The sequence below is a fragment of the Neopelma chrysocephalum genome, unplaced genomic scaffold, assembly GCF_003984885.1.
Source record: "Neopelma chrysocephalum unplaced genomic scaffold, ASM398488v2 Primary Assembly neopelma1_299, whole genome shotgun sequence".
NCBI lineage: Eukaryota > Metazoa > Chordata > Aves > Passeriformes > Pipridae > Neopelma > Neopelma chrysocephalum.
In genome coordinates, this window is record NW_020897961.1 from 1,940,885 (window position 1) to 1,961,627 (window position 20,743).

Here is a 20,743-nt window from a genome sequence, read left to right on the forward strand (position 1 = left end):
GCTCATCATATTGAAAGAATGGGACTTTTTTTATTGTCAGGGATATTTTAAGGCAGATCTGAAAGTCTCTACGTGTCTTGTTCATGCTAAAAGGGATGGGGCTTCATCATCCAGCCTCCCACAATGACCTGCAGATTGAGATATAATATTGCTGCCTCCTCAAATCCAATTGAATTGTCATTATGCCCAAAAGAGCCTCCAATTTAGTAAATACAATGCAATTTGCTCAAACCACCTTGACACCAGATACCCCCACTCTTTGCAGCTGGGGAGGATTTTCAATCAAGGCCTAAATTAATGTGTCTTTTATTATTACAATCCATCAATTCAGGAGATCCTGAAATCCCATTCCAGGCATTAGGGCTTGAGCCCATCTCCAATATCAAAGCTTTCCTCTCCAGACCTTCATTTCAGTACCAGTCTGCTTCAGATTTATGGATCTATTTGTGTTTGCTCCTGTCCCCTATTTGCTGGATCTTTATTTTGGCATCAGGTTGGACTTGATGATCTTTTCCAACCTTAATGATTCTCTGATTATTAACAAGAAATGTTTCCATCCCTGACCTGAGCAGAGACTTTGACCTCCAGCTGCAGGTTTTCAGCTGCAAACATCAATAATCAGAGTTCTCATAATCAGGGATTTTATTTATCCCCAGCTCCAGGAAAGCCTTCTCTGACTTCCACAGCTCGTTTTCTTTGCAATTTGTTATTTTGGATGTGGTTGCTACCCCTGCTTGGGGTTTGTGTTTGAACAGAGGATGGAGGTGTTTGAAATGAGCTCTGAACATCCAGTGGGACAACAGCAGGAGCTGCTGACTGAGGGGGACTCTCCAGAGCTGTGTCCTGCCTCACAGAGTCATGGAATCATGGAATCATAGAATAATAGAATTACAGACTCATGGAATCATAGAATCATGGAATAATAGAATTATAGACTCATGGAATCATAGAATCAAACAATCATGGAATTATAGAGAATTTTAGAATAACAAACTCAAACAATCCTGGAATCATAGAATAATAGAATCAAGCAATCATGGAATCATAGAATCATGGAACCATAGAATCATAGACTCATGGAATCATAGAATCATGAAATCATAGACTCATGGAATCATAGAATAATGGAGTCATAGAAACATGGAATCACAGAATCATGGAATCATAGAATAATCAAATAATAGAATCATAGACTTATGGAATCATAGAATAATAGAATCAAACATTCATGGAATCACATAATCATGGAATCACAGAATAATAGAATCAAACATTCATGGAATCACACAATCAGGGAATCACAGACTTGTGGAATCACAGAATAATAGAATCAACCAATCATGGGATCATAGAATTACAGAATAACAGAATCATGGAATCATGGAATCATGGAATCATGGAACAGTTTGGGTTGGAAGGGGCCTTTAAACACCATCTAGGCCAACCCCCCTGAAATGAGCAGGGACATCTTCAACTGGACCAGGCTGCTCAGAGCCCTGTCCAGCCTGATCTTGGATGTTTGCAGAGATGGGGAATCTTACTCTGTCTGTGTTATCAAACACCCCTCTGGTGGTTATAAATCCCATAATACACCCCTAGGAGTTAAGGAGTGGCATCTCCTGCTGGAAGTGGTCACCATGGAAGGAGTCAGGAGACACCAAAGAGGCTCCTGTGCATCCACGTGCCCTGAAAAACCTGAGGAGATGTTTGCACCCAGCATCCAAAACACTCCCGCTGTTTTCCAGCTTGTTGTCAGAATTCTGCATTGGGATTTCCAGCAGGGAATGTCACCCTGGCCAGCCCTCAGCAATGGGATGGAGTTGTCTCCCTGCCATAGCTGCCAGCCAGGCTCACCACACCATCTGCAAACCACAGCCATGGCCAAAATGAGAGGTTAAGGAAGAGCCCACCAGGCTGGTGACTGGAGGCACCAGTGGTATTTACTGCTCTGTTACAGCCAGAGCTGGCTCCTGCTCAGAATTCCCACAATTCACCACTTCACATTTGTTGAAACCACTGGAAAGAGTCATAAAATTGAAGAATATCTTGAGTTGGAAAGGACCCACCATCCAGTCCGACCCCTGGCCCTGCCCAGGACACCCCAACGATCCCACCCTGTCCCTGAGAGTGTTGTCCAAACTCTCCTGGAGCTCTGGCAGCCTTGGGGCCGTGACCAGCTCTCATTTCCCTCTGAACAAGGCTCAGGGAAGTTGTGAAGGAGGAAAGGGAGGGATGGCAGCCTTTGGGAAGGAAGAAAGGGACCCTTTGGAGGCAGGATTTTGGTGACTGTGGATTCACACCCAGTGCTGTGAATAAAGAAATGCTTGGCTTTCTACCACTAAAAATGGGTGTTATTTCTGTTATCCCAAGGATCCTTGGTGAAGGAGGAAAAGGAGAGATGGCAGCCTTTGGAAGGGACAGGGAGGGATAGGAGCCTTGGTGAAGGAGCACAGAGATGGCAGCCTTTGGGAAGGAGGACAGGGATGGCAGCCTCAGTGGCTCTGGGTGTGCCAAGTGTTTTGGGAATTCCAGCACGAGCAGGTGACACCAGGACAAAGAGCAGCTGCTCCAGATTGTTCTGCTGTCTGTGCAGCACCAGAAAGACACAGAGACATGGGAGCCCACCCAGTCCTCTGGAAATCTGTGGAAACCAAAGCTGGCCTTGGACAGCACCTCCCACCCTTTGCCTTCCTGTGCTTCCCACCTCCTGCCTGAGCAGGTTGCCCAGGGCTGTGTCTACTTTGAATATCTCCAAAGACAGAGGCTCTCCCAGAGTAATAATTCCTAAAACTCACCCTCCAGAGCACGGCAGGAGCAGTGCTGACCCAAGGCAGACGTTGCTGAAGCAGCAGCAGTGCCAGACAAATTAGCCAGGCTTTGTAGGACTGCCCCAGGGACATTAACCTGTCTATTAATCATCCACAGAGCAGTGAAGGGAGGAACAAAAGCAATCAAGCACTCGGGGGCTGGCCAGAGAAGTCAGGAGTCATTGGCCAGACCCTGTGCAAAGCCTCCTGCAACCACTATGCTGTGGGAGTAAATCATGAGTACCCAAAGGTGCTGAATAATTGTCTCTGTGGGGCCGAACTGAAGCAATTCCCTTCTCTCCTGTCTTTGAGGGGAGCAGCTTCTCAACATCAACACAGCCTTTCACACAGAGCTTCTCTCCACACTCCTACACCAGCAGCAGCTCTCTGTGGTGAGGTTTGGGGGGGTGTTTAGAATCACAGAATTGACCAGGTTGGAAAAGACCTCCGAGATCATCAAGTCCAACCCTCGCTCCAACCCCGCCGTGGTTCCCAGCCCATGGCACTGATGCCACATCCAGTCTCACCCTAAACACCTCCAGGGATGGAGAATCCACCCCTTCCCTGGGCAGCCCATTCCAATGGCTGATCAGTCTCTCTGTGAAAAATTTCTTCCTAATATCCAACCTAAACCTCCCCTGGCACAGCTTAAGGCTGAGCCCTCTTTTCCTACTTCTGGTTCCTGGGAGAAGAGCCCCCCACCCGGCTCCCCGCTCCTGTCAGGGAGTTGTAGAGAGTGATGAGGTCTCCCCTGAGCCTCCTCTTCTCCAGGCTGAGCCCCCCCAGCTCCCTCAGCCTCTCCTCACAGCACTTGTGCTCCAGTCCCTTCCCCAGCCTCGCTGCTCTTCTCTGGATCTGCTCCAGCCCCTCCATGTCCTTCCTGAGCTGAGGGGCCCAGAGCTGGACACAGCACTCCAGGGGTGGCCTCACCAGCTCTGAGTACAGGAGAAGAATCCCTTCCCTGCTCCTGCTGCCACACTGTTCCTGATCCAGGCCAGGATCCATCGGCCTTCTTGGCCACCTGGGCAATCTCTGTGCTGGCACAGGTTGCCCAGAGAAGCTGTGGCTGCCCCATCCCTGGGAGTGTCCAAGGCCAGGTTGGAGCAACCTGGGCTAGTGGAAGGTGTCCCTGCCCAGGGCAGGTCCCTTCCAACACAAACCACTCCATGATTCCTATGATCTCCTCCTGCCTCCCCCTTTTCATGAAGGAATTAAGATAAGGAAGCGTCCAAGACTTGACCTGAGGAAAACTGCACCAGTCTCTGATCCAAAAGCATCATCAGCAGAACTGTGTCCTACCAGGAATGAAAACCCACAAACCACTGATGGGATAAAGGGAAAGGACTGTCTTGTATATTAGGATGGAAAGAGGTGCCCAGGTGGGCACAGGAGCATCACAACCCCAGAGTGTGAGCAGAGGAACCAGTGCCATGGCAGGGAGGGCACAGAGGGTGAGGTGAGCTGGGGCAGGACCTGCAGCACCACCCCAACAGGATCCAAGGGTGGGTCAGCACTGGAACCTTTGGAAATGATACAACTTTTCTAGTTGTTAATGGTTTGAATTGCTCATAGGTGATGTGTGAGGCCCCGAATCCCTTATAGCATTTAGCAAAGAGTTGCCATAAGCTGCTTTTTTGGGAACACAGCTTGGGAAAAGGACTAAAACTCAGTTTTGTTACGCTGACCTTGATCTGCTTCAATGAACAAAGCCCTGGAGAGAAAGATGTACTGTTGAAATTGGACATCTGGAATGCAGAACTTATGGACCACAAGGACATTTTTGTAGAAAGTAGCAGATAAAGAAGAAGACAAACGTGATGGAAAGTCCCTTTCAAGGGAAAAAGATACTAAAAAGCCTAAAATTATGGACTCCTTAGCACAGAAAGTGAGAAATCCACAACCAATAGAAAACAGAATATTAATTAATGAAAGAGAATTGTGTAATTAGGAACTAATGAACATTATTTGTTTGTTAAAAAGATATAAAAAGTGTTGTATTGGTGTCTACGTGGAGGCAGGTTTTGGTGACTGTGGATTCACAGCCAGTGCTGCGAATCAAGTAATGCTTGGCTTTCTACCACTAAAAATGGGTGTTATTTCTGTTATCCCAAGGATTTTGGAATTATTTGGCAACTGAACCACAACAGGCAAACTGCTGACACCACCACAAGCAATGACAAGGGGGAGTGACAAAAGGCCACATAAAGGTTTAATTGGGAGCCCGTTACCCACTCAGCTTTCTAACAACTGCTCTGGGGCACATTAAAACCAGCCAGGAGCTGGAAAAGCATCTGCTGCCTGGAAAAGTGATGCTCCTTCAGCTTCTGGGGGCCCTTGGCTGGTGCACCTCTGAGACATCACGATCTGAGTGTCTGCTTGAGGTCAACAATTGTGCTCTGAGCTCAGGAACAGACTCAAAAGCCACAATTTCATTTTGCAGGTGCTGAATTAACAGAATGGAGATTTAATTGTAGGAGCAATTTAGATATCCAGTAAATGGCACATTCAGGAGGTTGTGAAAACAGGCAGGGATGATGCAAACAGTCCTATGGAGGTTTAGTTGTGGGCACTGTCTCTTAATATAAGGTCTGTGATGACCTTGTGTGAGTAAGAACTGGGATGTTTCTGCACGGTGTGGAAGAGACACATTCAGAGAAGGAAAGTCAGGAGCGACCTCCTCAGTGGAGACTGGACTTGCTTCACAGTCAGAAAAATTATTATATATAAAATATGATGTAATATATATAAAAATAATCATGTCACCATATCCACTAGAAATTTCTGAGCTGCAATAAACCCCCCCCACAGGATTCCTGAAATCCTCAATTCCTGTTGCAATTACATTTTTCATATTGCCTTTATCTCTCTGTGAGTCCCTGGATGCAAAAGTGTGACAGAGCACTTCCAGGCTGTTTCTTCCTGCAGGTTCCATGCCTTGGCTCCTATAAATCAAATTATTCCTCCCCTTTGCCTCCCCTCTGCTCCTCCAGGTGAGTGTGGCACGTCCAGGGGCAGCAGAGGGATGTATCCTGTCCTGGGAAACTTTGTCAGGGAGGAGGAGTGAAGTCAGCAGTGATCATCACTCGGAGAGCAAAGAGCCAGGCTGGAAGTGGAGAGAGGATTAGAACTTTTCCTGGTGAATTTTAATGGCCTTTAATCAGCCACTCCACGGTGATTACCAGCAACGTTCCGAGCCCGTGTTTCATATGCAAGTTGGGCATGACGTGATTGAAACGGGGTTTTAACTCCCCTAATTTAATTCCTGCACGGCAATCAACACTCAGCTGCCTCCAGAGAGAGGGAGAGGAAGAGGGAGAGGGAGAGGGAGAGGGAGAGGGAGGGGAGGGGAGGGGAGAGGAGAGGAGAGGAGGGGAGAGAGGAATTATTCTTCAGTCTATGGATCATGGCTCCCCAGGGCAGTGGGCACAGCCCCAAGGCTGCCAGAGCTCAGGGAGGGTTTGGATGATCCTCTGGGGCACAGGGGGTGACTCTTGGGGCTGGGCCTGTGCAGGGCTGAGGGTTGGATTGGATGGTCCTTGTGAGTCCCTTCCAACTCAGCGTGTTCTGGGATTCTGTGATAGGATCATCTTCACCCCATGGGAACACAGAGAGCTCTGTAGGAAGTTTGTAGAGAGAACAATTCACCACTGCAACTGAAAAAAATGCACTAAAAAGTGATATAATGAGTCACAGAGACCCAGAATGGTTTGGGTTGGAAAAGATCTTAAAGATGATCCAGTTCCACCCCCTGCCATGGGCAGGGACATCTTTCACCAGCCCAGGTTGCTCCAACCTGGCCTTGGACACTTTCAGGGATGGGGCAGCCACAGCTTCTCTGGGCACCCTGTGCCAGGGCCTCCCCACCCTCACAGCCAACAATTCCTTCCCAATATCCCATCTAACCCTGCCCTCTGGCAGTGGGAAGCCACAAAAATTGGCTGCTGCTCTGTAGGTAAATCTACAAGTAAGGTGTGCAAGGATCTGTCAGCAGTTTTAGAGATGCCCTAAATGCCCTAAACCAGGGGCATTTCTCCTGCCCTGGGAGCCAGCCAGGCTCTGAGCAGCAGCTCCAAAGCTTTGCCCAATGGTGACACCTGACAAATTGCTGTGAGTTTAAAAACTGGAAACCCCCCCATCAAATACCTTCAGGTAATTTTCATTTGGCCAAGTCCTAAATGGATCCATTTTCTGTTACAAATGACATAACACAAAACCCCATTTGATTTGTTTGCTGCAAAAACACTCTCCAGATAAATAAGAATGTTTTGTTACTTTTGAGTAAAACACATTTTAAACCACGTTGATGAAAAATAGGCATATATTCAGACAAAACAGTGCAGGAATTCTGGGACTAAATGGCAATTTCAAAGTCTTGGCTGAAAGTTCCACTTGGGCAAAAACAAAGGGTAATTTTTCAAGAAAATTGAATTCAGGAAAACATGTTGATTATCTCTAATCACCAGGGTAACTATTCTCTAAGGTATTACCCAGGTATCCTAAATGAAAACACCATTTCCCTACAGGAGGAAGGAGCACAAACAGACTCAGCTCTTCCCTCAGTTCCTGAGACCTCGATCCTGAAGGATTTATGCTGCCATTTCTCTGCCTGTGCTGTTGGGTCCTGCATGAATCAAGAAGCCATAAACCAAAGCACAAATCTAAATCTTCTCAGCAAGCTGAGAGCAGGACCCAAAATGTTGGCCTGGGAGAGCCAACACACATCCCTTCCCAGCCCCAAGGGCTGCTGTGGGTGGTATTTTGGACCAGCTCAGCCCTGTCCCACCAGAGTTTGCTTGTTCCCTATTCCCCTGTATTCTGAGGTACATGAAGAACTGAATTTATTCTTTATTTCCTGAATCAAGGGCTTAAGTTGGACTGAACTGAGCCTGTTCTCCACAGGAGGAAACCATCCCTGGAGGGGTTTAAGGGAACACTAAGGGAACACTGGAGGTGGCACTCGGTGCCCTTGTCTGGGTGACAAGGGGGTGTGGGGTCACAGGTTGGACTCGACTGTCTCAGAGGTATTTTCCAACCTCAGTGATTCTGTGAAACACGAAGTTGGGAAAACCTCCAGGAGATGCAGAAGGTGGCAAAGCCTCAGCAGGACAGAGCTGAGGTCCCTTCTCCACCAGCCTGGACACACTGACATCACGGGGGTTTGTTCTCGTTCCCTTAAACACTTCACAAAGTTACCAGAACAACAGCAATCCTGGGGAAGGGGGGATATTTTCCACACCTATCCCAAGCTGAATCAGCCATTCCTGGAGGGTTTCCTCATCATTTGAGTCTATGATTATAATATGTAATATATTACACTTTTGCTCTGAAACTGCCCTTGGTATTTGAGCCCCTTGGAATGTCAGTAGGACAAAGAGACACAGGCTGAAGGGGGGTTGGAATATTCACACGAGTGTTTCTGAGCCACGAGCTCAGCGGGGTTTTCATGCCAGTTGTGTTAAAGGTGTGGTTTTAGGAAATGCAAGGATGGAGCTGATGTGTAACAGGAAGTATTGGGGACAGGATATGTTTAAACTTCAATTATAGTCATAGAATGGTTTGGGTTGGGAGGGATGTTAAAGCTCATCTCATTCCACCCCTGCCATGGGCAGGGACACCTTCCACCAGACCAGGTTGCTCCAAATTGGCCTTGGACACTTCCAGGGATGGGGCAGCTTCTCTGGGCAACCTGTGCCAGGGCCTCCCCACCCTCACAGGGAAGGATTTCTTCCCAATATCCCATCTAACTCTGCCCTCTGGCAGTGAGAAACTCTTCCTCCTTGTCTTGTCACTCCAGGCCCTTGTCCAAAGTCCCTCCCCAGCCCTGCTGCCCCAGAGGTCACTCTGGCTGTTTTAGGGGTAGATCAAGACTGGGCCACAGAACCACTAATGGGAAGAAGATCACGGAATCGTGGAATCACAGTGGTTTGGGTTGGAAGGGACCTCAAAGCCCATCCAGTTCCACCCCCTGCCATGGGCAGGGACACCTTCCACCAGCCCAGGTTGCTCCAAGCCCCGTCCAACCTGGCCTTGGACACTTCCAGGGATGGGGCAGCCACAGCTTCTCTGGGCAACCTGGGCCAGGGCCTCACCACCCTCACAGGGAACAATTCCTTCCCAATATCCCACCTATCCCTGCCCTCTGGCAGTTTAAAGCCTGGTTAATTTAGTGAGAACATGTGCCTGCACACCAACTAGCCCTAAAATAAATATTAATATTGGCTCAATTGTCTCTTCATACAAAGGCCACAAGTGCTGGAAGCTGAGGGTCCTGGGTTTGTCTTCCCAAGGGATCACAGTGCCTGAAGTGCCTGAATTCTGTCACCTCCACAGAGCCTGTCTGCCTTTGGGACAGCTCTGAGCTCTGCTCAGAGCTCTGCTCCTCTAAAATGCATCACTTTATTTCATTTGTCTTTTCATTGCTCTGTCACTTCCAAAAGTTCAAGGAATTGGAGCTTCACGGGGGAGCTGATGGATTGACAACGATGTTTGCTGCTAATAATCCCCCAAGCAAAGCAACCTCAGGGGGGAAACATCTAAACCAACACACTCAGCAAGAGTGGGAAGAGATTAAAAACATGCAAATCATTGTTATGTGATTATTTTCCTCCAGGGAAGGGAACAGCCTCCTACTCCCTGCTCCAAAAATGGGGCACTTCCATGAACTCCACCGTGGACCTCGCTGGGTTCTCTCCTGAGGGTTGTGTTGCTGTCCAGTGTGGGAATGTTGGACACTGGAGAACAGCTCTGGAAGGAACTGCACCACCAATGCCCAGTGCCAGGGGGACACCCAGGGGTGGTGGCTGGGTGGGCAGCAGTGGAAACCCTTCTCTTCCATAGGAAATTCCCAGCAATCCCCAACACAAGCTGCTCCTTGTGCCTCTGCACGAGCAGAAATCCAGAAATGCCCTCTGGAAGAGGCACCAGGATGCTCCAAAAGCTGCTTCAGGGCTGTCCCATGAGGTATTTTGCTGATAAAACTGAAAATCTTAATATCTAACCAGGGCATCACTTCGGGCTGGATGGTTACAGGTGGGTTTATTCAGAATCCCAGAGAAGTTTGGGTTGGAAGGGACCTTAAAAACCATCCCACCCCCTGCCATGGGCAGGGACACCTTCCACTAGCCCAGGTTGCTCCAACCTGGCCTTGGACACTCCCAGGGATGGGGCAGCCACAGCTTCTCTGGGCAAGGTCTCACTGTTAGGCCTCCAATTAATGAAGTTTTAATGAAATCAGGGCTTAGAAAGGAGACGGATCAGTGACATTTTCTGATCAACTGTTGAAGATGCATGTCCTTCTCCAGAGCTGGAACAGCAGCTGATGACTCTCAGGCTGGAAACAGCTTGATTTTATTAATACATTTCATAATTTGGTGAGAAAATCAGGATTGGGAGCTGCAGAGCAGAGGAGGCTTCAGCAAGGCTACAGGTGAGGTCCTCAGCCCAGTGGGATGAAGAGAAATGGGGAATTATTGCCGGGGAATGATTTGGTGTCAGGAGAAATCAGTGAGTGAGGAAAATTTTAATGTGTCATAAAGCTTATTTTCCATATCCAGAATCACAGGATGGTTTGGGTTGGAAGGGACCTTAAAGACCATCCAGTTCCACCCCCTGCCATAGGCAGGGACACCTTCCACTAGCCCAGGTTGCTCCAACCTGGCCTTGGACACTTCCAGGGATCCAGGGGCAGCCACAGCTTCTCTGGGCAACCTGTGTTTCTGGCTTTACATGTTCAGATTCCAGCAAACTGCACCAAAAATCTTGAATTAAATCTTGTGCTGTAGAAATTTCCTGGCAGCAGGACCTGCAGGTCTTTCCTCAGTGCCACAGCATCCCCTGCTCATCTGTCTCACACCAACAAACCTCAGCCACCACCTGGGCTACAAATACCCCACCCCAGAGATCTTCTGCAGCTTCTCCATTTGCATTTTTCTAGAAATCTTCCTTCCTTCCTTTTTTTTTTTTTGGTTGTTCCAAGCAAGTAATTTCTTTTTTAGCTTTTCTTTCACACAAAAGGTCATTTTCTTTCTAAACACATTTGTTCCCTGCAAACAGTTGCCAACACTTGAGGGGTTTGTTTGTTTGTTTATGAGCAATGCAGTGTCTGTTTTCCTGGTTTTGCCTCTAATTCTTCAATTGCAGTGTCTCTTGTCCTGGTTTTCCCTCTAATTCTTCAATTTTCACAGTGTTTTTACTCCACTGAAAGCCAGGGCTGGGAGGCCGGGCAATATATGGATTCCCATCTCAAAGTGGGGATTCTTTAGGACAAAGAAATAGAAAAAGGCCTCCACTATCAAGCCTGTTTTAAACAATTCCCAAACTCTGATCTCCATTAAAATCAGACTTTTCTTGTGGTCAGTTAAGGACTCAACAAAATTACTGCAGTGCAGTGACAGAGGGGATTTTGTTACAGGAACTGAAGTATCCAGGGAAGCCAAAGGCAAAGTCCTCCAGTGACACCCGGATTGCAGATCCTGACTTGTCCTTTTCTCTGTGCAGAGGGGAAGGATGGATCCTGGGATCTGCTGCTTGAGATTTAAGGACTTGCCTCTGGAAGAAACTCCTTCCCGACCCTGGGAGTGCTGGGATATGGGATTTGAAGACACAACTGCTGTTGCTGAAACTCCCCTGTGTGTTTTTGTGCCGCCTCTGCCCCATCACCCAAAGGCATCCAGAGGAAAATGATCCCCATCCCAACACAAGCAGCTCTGGGAATGTTTGTGGTCCTCAGAGGGGCTGGAGAATTGGATCCCCTGGGCAAGGAGGCCACAAAAAGCTCCAAACCCCCTCCCCAACCCTGTGCACGCGTCAGATGATGCTCACACACCTTTATATTTCCTAAACATTTTTCCTCACATTTCCAAGCAAAACCACTGAGCAGTTCCTGTTTCTCACATCAAACAGGGGCAATAGAACCCCCCAAAAAGCCACAGAGCTGCAGCCTGAGTTTATATATAAACTGGCCTAGAAAAAATAACCTCTGTACAGCAAGAGCTGATGGGGTTTAAGTCCATGAGTGTGCACAAAGCACCTGCCAGGGCAGCCTTCCACTGTCATCCCGCAGGCAGGAAGCCTCTGGATATGAACTGGCTGCTTTAAATAGGCTGTGAACCAAAGCTGGAGAGCATTTCTGAAGGCTAAATGTGTCAGGAAGGTGGTTGAGGAGAAAAAACCCAGCAGGACAATGAAGCGGTGCTTTGTTGCTGCTGTTGGTTCACAGCTGCTTCCAAAACGTTGCCACTTCCAGAGCCTCCAGTTCTGAGCTGTAAATTTGATCCTGGTGACTTGAGAAGTGGATTTTGTTACAGGGATAAATGTGTGGTGGTGAAAACGAGGTTCCTTCAGAGAAAGGGATAAAAAAGGGCCTCCCAAAATTGCTCACTCCTGCCTGGTGGTGGATCCATACTCTGCAAAGGGGGTTACAGTGATGGGACAGTCTCCCTGTCCAGGGACAGCTTTACCACCATGATCCAGTAACCTCTGAAGGGTTCTGCACCAGCTGTGACAGCACATCTGTGCTGGGCACAGGGATCAGGAACAGAGAGCACAGTCTCGTTGACGGATCCAGAGTTCAGCTTTCCCAACCATGGAGTGCAACCTGCTCAAAGGGAAGGTCTTTGCCAACAAAGGGAGATTTAATGGAGCAACCAGAACTGTCTCCTTCTGCTGATAATGGTCTTGGCACCAACAGAGCAGGTCTGTTGTATATAAATCAGGAAGGTCCTTGAAAGCCTTGCTGGGACTTATCAGGTGGCTTTGAGTGTCCCCAGTGTACACATCAGCTGAGCCACTTTTCCAGACTTTCTTTTTACCACATGGAGTAAAACTGGCACTTTTGAAGCACGATGCATCTCTGCATCACTGAGTCACAGACTCACAGGATGTGCTGAGCTGGGAGGGACCTCCAAGGATCATGGAGTCCAACCTGCCACCTGCCACCTGCTGTGCAGGACCCACCTCCCCAATCCTGTCCTCCCCAAAACTGCAGAGACACCTCTCCAGTGGAGAAATGTGAACTCTGAGCAGCAGAGCCCCTGCATTGATATTCTGCTCTTCCTGCTCCTGCAAAGCAGCTTTATTTATCCCAAAATAAATATTTTATCCCAAAATAAATATTTTTTCCCAAAAGAACCAGGCTGCTCCTGAGCACTGAAGGGACACCACAGCTGAGGGGATGGTCCAGCCCCATCCCCTGGTGCAGGACAAAGCTTCCACACCTCCCTGCCCAGGCAATGCTCCAGCACAGGAGGAAATGCTGTTCCCTGCAGCTTCCACGTGCACCCAGTGAAGAGAGAAAGGGGGGGAGAACATAATCAGGCCTCTCAGATGATCCCTGTACAAAGTATTGACTTTTGAAAATAATCTCATCAGTGCTGCCGGGCACAGGATTTATTCTGCTCATGATGCGGTTGCAGCCTTGCTGTTTAACCATTCAAACTTGTTCTGACTTCCAAAAGCATTTTAAGCCAAGACAGAGGTTTATTTTAATTAAAAACCTGTCATCCAAGGTTGTTATTACTTCTGGTCCCGTTCCTTCCCCCAGGGGCTGGAGATCCTCCACGCTACATCCTGTAGAACACTCGAGCCTGAAGGTCTTTGCACTCAGCAACTGGACAAAAATTGTAAATGAATATGAAATCCCACTTTCTCCCCTCTCTTTTCATCCCTGGCAGGGCACAGGGCAGAGATTTGGAGTCTGTTTGCCAAAAATAAAGTATTTACCAATACTGATGTTTGGTTTTCCTGTGATGCTCTGGGTCTAAATCCCTTCCCAGCCCTGAATGGCCCTGCAGTGGAAATGTCTCCAACTCAGTTGGACAAAACACAGCCCTGGGGGCAGAACTGGAACCATTATGCTTTTTTCTCATTATGCTTTTTTTTTTCTCCCTATTTCATTCTGAATGAAGGTGGAAGCAGCCAAAGGGGGTGTTGGAATCAACGCTGCAGGCTTTTCATGGGGGGTCTGCCCCAAACCAGGCCTTCCCTGGCTGCTTCCAGCCTTCCAGTTCCTCCTGACTCCCACCCTGCCTGCCCAGGGCTGGCTAAGGGTGACCAGGTGTGTGCAAGAAAAAACATTTAAGATAATTTAAGAGTGTCTTTTAAACATTTAAAGATGATGAAAGATGTCTGTTCTTGGGTAAATATCACTTCCATTTGCACACAGGGTGAGAAAACCCTCTGGAAAACAGAGCAGGATGTTCTCTAAAAGGGGCTCGGTGGGAGCTGCATCTCCCAGGGGAAATGATGGACTTTTGGGATGGAAAACAGTCCATGTTTCCCCACCTCTCCTGATGTCTCATTGGTGTATTTGCAGGGCTGAATTTTCACTCCCCTCAAATGCCTCCTGACCCTGTGCAGGGAGCAGGGAGAGCCATTCCAGGTGGAGCAGAACTGATCACTCCTTCCTGGGAAAGCTGGAGCAGGATGCCCTAAACACACACTGATAGGACTCAGTTTAAGGGATGAGCCTGAGATGAGCTCAGCTGGGTCAAACTTGGTGCTAACAAAGCCAAGCTCAGGGTTCAATCCCGTGTGGACTCGATGATCCTTGTGGGTCCCTCCCAGCTCAGAACTTCCTGTGATTCCGGAGAGTCTAAACAATTCTAGAAATCCCACAGGGGAAAGCAAGGAGGGAAAATACATCTGAGGGACCCTCCATGTCTGTACTACCTGTCCAAGCTCAGGTCTTGGCTGAATCCCCCCTCTCCCAGGCTGTCCATCGCTCTTGGGGCAATACGTGGTAGTCGGGATGCAGCCTTTCCCTATTATTTCAATCCTCCCCTTTCCACACATGATTCCTCTCTCTCCTTCCTATTCTTCTATTGCTTCTACCCCTTTCCCACCTCCTGTAGCCCTCCTGCTGGTGTGAGATCCATCCCCTCTGCAGCTCTTTCCCTCTGGAATCACCTTCCTGTGTCCCATCAACTCCCTCCCGGCTTCAGCTGCAAATGCATCTCCAGGCCCGTTCCTTTGAATTCCTCCCTCTTCTGCTGCTGTTTGTTATTTAACTCTGTAGTTACACTATTTCAAGGGATTTTAAGGCGTGTTTGGAACAGAGTTGGCACAGAAGTGCCCCACTCTAGAAGTGGGACCCTCAGCAAAAACACCCCGAGAGCCAAACCCGTGAGAGCTGGAGCGAAGCTGCTTGGATGGAAGAGGGGAAGGCACTTTCTGGATGCCAAGGTGGATTCTCTGTCCCCTTGGGGCTGATGCAAGAGCCTCTCCCAGGTGCCTGTTGCTGCCTGTGGCTTTGGGGTGAGGTTTCAGGCTGGCACTGCCCACCCAGGTGACCCCCAGGCAGGGTTGTCCCTTCCTCTGCCACCCCGCCCTGGGCAACCCAAACCCCCTCTCCCTGCCATTCCTTCCCAGAAAATGGGAAGATTGCACACCAAGGGGATGTGGGGAAACACAGCCAAGCCCTGATGCTGGAAAGGGCTTTGCTTCCCATCAGGAATCCCACTGGAGACAATGCAGAGCCATAAATGCTCAAAGATGAGGTGACTTATGGCCCTGCAGATGCCTTGGGTAAGGCCAGGCAGGAATGGGAAGAGGGAATCTGCTCCCTGAGTGACACCTACGTTGAGTTTTCCTTGCTTTTTCTTTGGGAAAAAGCAGCAAAAGGATTGTAGTCTTCACTCCTATCCCAGGAGAAAAGCAATCTGAGCCAAAGTCTTCCCTTCCAAGGCTTTGAAATCCAGGGAAGTGCTATGGAAAGAGGTGTATTTTTATCCTTACAAGGAGAAGATCACAACCATTGTTTCCCAAGGCTGGTGGGATTCATTCAGGGCTTTGTTTCCTGCAGGGACCCCCCAGGGCTGTCCCTGCCCACTGAGGGGCTGGTTGTTGGAGTCTCTGCTCCCTTTTCCCTCATCCCACCCCAGCTGGAGGGACACAAGGTCCCTGGGGCAGGGAAAGCTGAGCCCAGGATCCTACTGCTCCAAATCCACAGCTCCCATTCCCTGCCCCTCTTCCTCTGGGCAAAGCCATCTCAGGCATTCCCATTTACCCTCCCACCCCATGCTGGAGGGTCACTCAACAGCAGCAGTTTCACCAGGAGAATTCAGAGAGGGCTCCAGACTTCTCTGCCTCCCCATCCAAGAGCTCAGCTCACGAGCTTGGCTTTCCCAACAGCTCCAGTGAGAGGCTGGAAGGGGAGCCTGGAAGGCTCAGCGGGACAGGACGGTGCTTCCTCCCTTCCCTGGTGTTCTCCCGTGCCAGGATGAGGCTCCCAAGGTACAAAACATTCCTGGTTCTCCCAGTCCTGCCCTTCCTGGTGTCCTCCAGCCCTCACCTCCCCCCAAGACTCATTACAAAACAGAGGCTTCACCCCCACCAAACTCTTGCTTTGACAACCAAATCCTGGGATCCAGAGCAGGATTTCCAGGGTTGTTTCTGTCACGTGCCAGCAACAAGCTTTTAAAAGACTTTAAAAATACTTTTACAAAGCTCCACCCAGTTCAGTCTGGACTGTGCTGGAGGGCAGTAAAAGAAGACAGAAATGCTCATTTCCAGGTTTGGCTCTTGTGATTCCTGAGAAGTTGGTCACAGCTGAAGTGTCTGAGCAGGCAAAGGCTGTTGATGGTCAGTGAAATGAGCAGCAATCTCACAGGAAGCCACATATTTAATCCACTGGCAAGAAAAAGTGCAGCACTGTGGGTCTGGAGATGTTTAATCCCTGCCATAACAGCCTGGACTGCTTTTCCTGGAAGCTCTAGTGCTGTTGGAAATCCCACTGCAAGGCTGACAAAAGGCAGCTCCCACTGCCAGACCAAACCCCCCAAACAGGGTAAAACACACCCTGTGCCAACCCAGCCCTCAGCCTGGGCCCTGAATTCCCCACAGGAGCACAAGTGAGACCTGATTTCCTGGGCACACTTTGCTCCACAAGGAGCATCCCCCACCACAGCCCAGGGATGTGGAACACGGCACATTTCGGACACCAGTCCTGCAGATTCAAGGTTCCCAACTCCAAAAACTCATCAGGAAAAAACCTTCTCTCTTCCAAACCCGAATTCCAAAATGCTCCTAAAGATGTTGCCCAAATATCTGGGTGATTTGTTGTGTCCAACTCCATTTATCCCAGGAAGGGCTTTCCTGTCCTCCCACACAGGGCTCAGCTGGACTCAAGTCCCTCCAGCAATGCCCCTTACACAGCCCATGGATCCCAGTGCTGTTGGAAATCCCACTACAAGGCTGACAAAAGGCAGCTCTCACTGCCAGACCAAACCTCCCCAAACAGGGTAAAACACACCCTGTGCCAACCCAGCCCCCAGCCTGGGCCCTGAATTCACCCCAGAAGCACCAGTGAGACCTGATTTCCTGGGCACACTTTGCTCCACGGGGAGCATCCCCCACCACAGCCCAGGGATGTGGAACAGCAACACAGTTATAAAGATTCAAGGTTTCCAACTCAGAAGACTCATCAAGAAAAATGCTTTTCTCTTCCAAACCCGAATTCCAAAATGCTCCTAAAGATGTTGCCCAAATATCTGGGTGATTTGTGGTGTCCAACTCCATCCATCCACAGGAAGGCCTCTCCCGTCCTCCCACACAGGATACACACATGACAGACCCCAGTCCCCTTTTCACAGGCATTCCCACTTGGAAAACATCGTGTTCTCCCCAACAAACCCATTCTGGAAGCTGCTGAGAGTTGGGTAAAGTTGCATTTAATGAAATGCTGACTTACCTGCCAGAATATGCTGTCTATTGTGTTCCCCAGAAAGCCATCCCTGCCCTCCGACGACACCAGCTTGGGGCCCAGGATGGTCATAAACTCATCAAAATCCACCTGGCCGTCCCCTGGAATGAAAGAAAAACATCATGGAATTATGGAGGCAGGGAATAGTTTGGCTTGGAAGGGACTTCTAGAGGCCATCTAGTGCATCTAGAGCACCTTCCACTGGATCTGGTTGCTCCAAACCTTGTCCAACCTGGCCTTGGACACTTCCAGGGATGGGGTAGCCAGCATCTCTCTGGAAAACCTCTGCCAGTGCCTCACCACCCTCATTGTTATCAAGGAATTATCCCTGAGTGCCAATGTCCAACCTGCTGCTCTGGGTCTGCTGCACATCAAGGACCCACTGTGGCACCTCCCACATCAACTCCATGGTGCCTCCAGACCCAAACCCTTTGACATCCCAAAGAATGGCACCTCCCACATCAACCTCATGGTGCCTCCAGACCCAGATCCTTTGATATCCCAAAAAATGGCACCTCCCACGTCAACTCCATTGTGCCTCCAGACCCAGATCCTTTGATATCCCAAAGAATGGCCCCTGATGTGGCCCATCCACACCTGAAGACAGGACCAGACTGGGGTTGAACAGGTCATTCCCAGCCCTGGAGAGTCTGCAGGCCAATCCCTTCTCCAAAAGCCCCTCTGGCAGGAGGACAGGAGACAGCAGCACGTCCAGGGCTCTTCCCTCCCAGCTGCCAAAAGGGTCTCTGCAAAACTTTTACAGGGCCAGCCCCATCCTCCAGAGGGAGGGAGTCCACACAGAGCAGAGAGCCAGACTATTGCAAATCCACAAGGCATTCCATTCCAGCTTTCCAGGAGCTCTGGGGAGCCCTGAGTGCTCTGCAGGCAGTGCCTTTAGCAGGGAGAGGAGACTGGTCCTGCCACTAATGAGCTGAGCTGCTGCAGCCCTGAGCCCCTGCACGTGCTCCAAACCAGGCACGGAGCTGTTTGGAGGGGGAATTGTATCCAAGGTTACTTTTCCCTCCCAGAACTTCTGCCACGAAAACGAAAATGGCAAAAAAAGGGATATTCCTGCCTGCTGAAGGGTCTTAAAAATACCCGTTTGTCTCAACAATGTCTAGACCTTCTGCAAGTATTTATTCTTCTGAAATCTCTCAGTCCATGGGCACGCCCCCCTACATATCATTGAGTGAGGGGATATATTTGCCCTTTTCCAAGTCTGGAAACAAAATCAGCAACTGCAAGAGTTGCAGTTGTGCTTTATTCACATTTACAACCGGACCTGACTGCACCCACCTCTCCAGGCAGCTGCTGCTGCAAAATCATCGGGTGGGAGAAGTGTCTTAAACCATCAGACTGAAGCAGATTAAATCATCAGGTGGGAGAAGTATCTTCAACCATCAGACTGAAGCAGATCAATGCCAGGGCTGCTATTAAAATGCCCCCACTGCCTGCAGCCCCTGCAGCCCCCTCCCATGCGCCACACGTGTCTGTCCTCTTTATCACATCTCAGATGCTTGATCCAAGCAGATGCACCCACTGAAATCCCTTCTTATCTTCCCAGAAAATAAGCAGAGTCAAAGGACTGTTTGCCAGGATAGTGATCTCCAGTCAGGGGGGGCTCTGCCTGGAATTGCCTGCAGGGAATATCCTGGGGCTGAGCCGGTGGAAGAAGCCCAGCAGGGATTCGTGGTGGCTTTGATCCTGGAACATGCCCAGGGATCCCATCTCGCTGCTGGAGCTGCTCACACCTTCAGGGCTTCGCAGGGCTGAGCCCTTGCAGCATTTCTGCATTGCTGGGGCAGCTTATTAAGCAGGAAAGGAAAGGGGTGGGCACCCCATTCCTTGGAAAGCCGTTCTTTAAAGCATTTCTGGGCTATGGAAACACGTGTTCCCTCTGCTCCCCCTTGGGAACGGCATCGAGCGGGATCGGATCAGTCACAGCACATCGGATCACCTGGGGAAGGGAATGCAGGGTGACAGTGGGGTCTGGCTGATTTACATTGCACCCATGGCTCCGTGGGAAAGCCAGGAACAAATCCATCCCATGGGATGCAAACTGGGACGCACTGGGATGCTGATTTCTGGAAATTAGCCAGATTAGCGAGAAAACAATTTGCATTTCAAAGAGGCTCCAGTACCTGGCCCTGCATAGATTTGGGCTGTGCATGTGCAACCCTCAAACTCTGAGTTGTTCAGTTTGTGTTTTCCACGATGTCCTTTCACCCCCAGAGGACAGGCAGGACTTCATCCCACACATGACTCATGGGAAAGCAGGGGCCAGAACTGCTGGACTCTGTGTCTGACTCAGAACAAGGCTCTGGGCAGACCCTACTCCTGACTCCCCTGGGCCTTTGCCAGGGATCATAACTAACTTCACAGGCTTTAATTATCAGCTTCATTATAGCATTTGCCACAACCTCAGAAGAAAGATGCCATTAAAAAATGCATTATCCCATTATTGACTTCTTTTTCAATTAAAACTCTTAACTAGCAAGGAAGCCAGACCTCAAAACACTTTGGGTGGTAGAAATATCCCTTTAACATTCGTTTCAAGCTGCAGAAAACAAACCTTCCTGCTATCAGGATCTCAGGAGACAGCAAAATCATAATATCAAGAAGGAGAAATCACAATTTCATCTGAAAATCCCTTTTGCACTGTTTAACTGCCAGGAGAGAAATACAAAAAGCTACACACAGGTTCCAAGTCTGCAATGAGAAGATGCACAGGGGTGCTTTCCACAGCCATGGCATCACCAGGTAGTGCCCAATACCCACATCCCATCAGATCCTGGGAGCACCCAGCTTGGAATTTGTGTTGAGCACAGTCCAAAGGCACCTTCCTCATCCTCCTCCTCCTCCTCCTCACACACAGGGTGGTACCAGCTGATGTGTGATGCTCACACTGAGCATCTGTTCTCCACTCTACTCTGGGGGAAAATCACACCCCACACACGTCCCCACGTTCCTCTGCTGTGCCCACAGATGTGCTGCTCTCCTGGGCTCACAGAATTCCAGGATGTGCTGAGCTGGGAGGGACCCCCAAGGATCACGGAGTCCAACCCTCAGCCCTGCACAGGCCCAGCCCCAAGAGTCACCCCCTGTGCCCCAGAGGATCAGCCAAACCCTCCCTGAGCTCTGGCAGCCTTGGGGCTGTGCCCACTGCCCTGGGGAGCCTGGTCAGTGCCCGACCAGCCTCTGGGGGAAGAACCTTTGGCTGAGATCCAACCTGAGCCTG

At 49.5% G+C, this 20,743-nt stretch overlaps 1 protein-coding gene across 5 annotated transcripts in view; it reads right to left on the minus strand.

Moving 5' to 3' along the window:
* CALN1 (calneuron 1) overlaps positions 1-20,743 on the minus strand; it is a 159,566-nt gene that overhangs the window by 37,834 nt on the left and 100,989 nt on the right. For all 5 annotated transcript variants that reach the window (XM_027704961.1, XM_027704964.1, XM_027704963.1 and 2 more), the window contains one exon: positions 17,494-17,606. In XM_027704961.1, the coding sequence (XP_027560762.1) occupies positions 17,494-17,606 (113 nt within the window). The remainder of the gene's footprint in view (positions 1-17,493; positions 17,607-20,743) is intronic.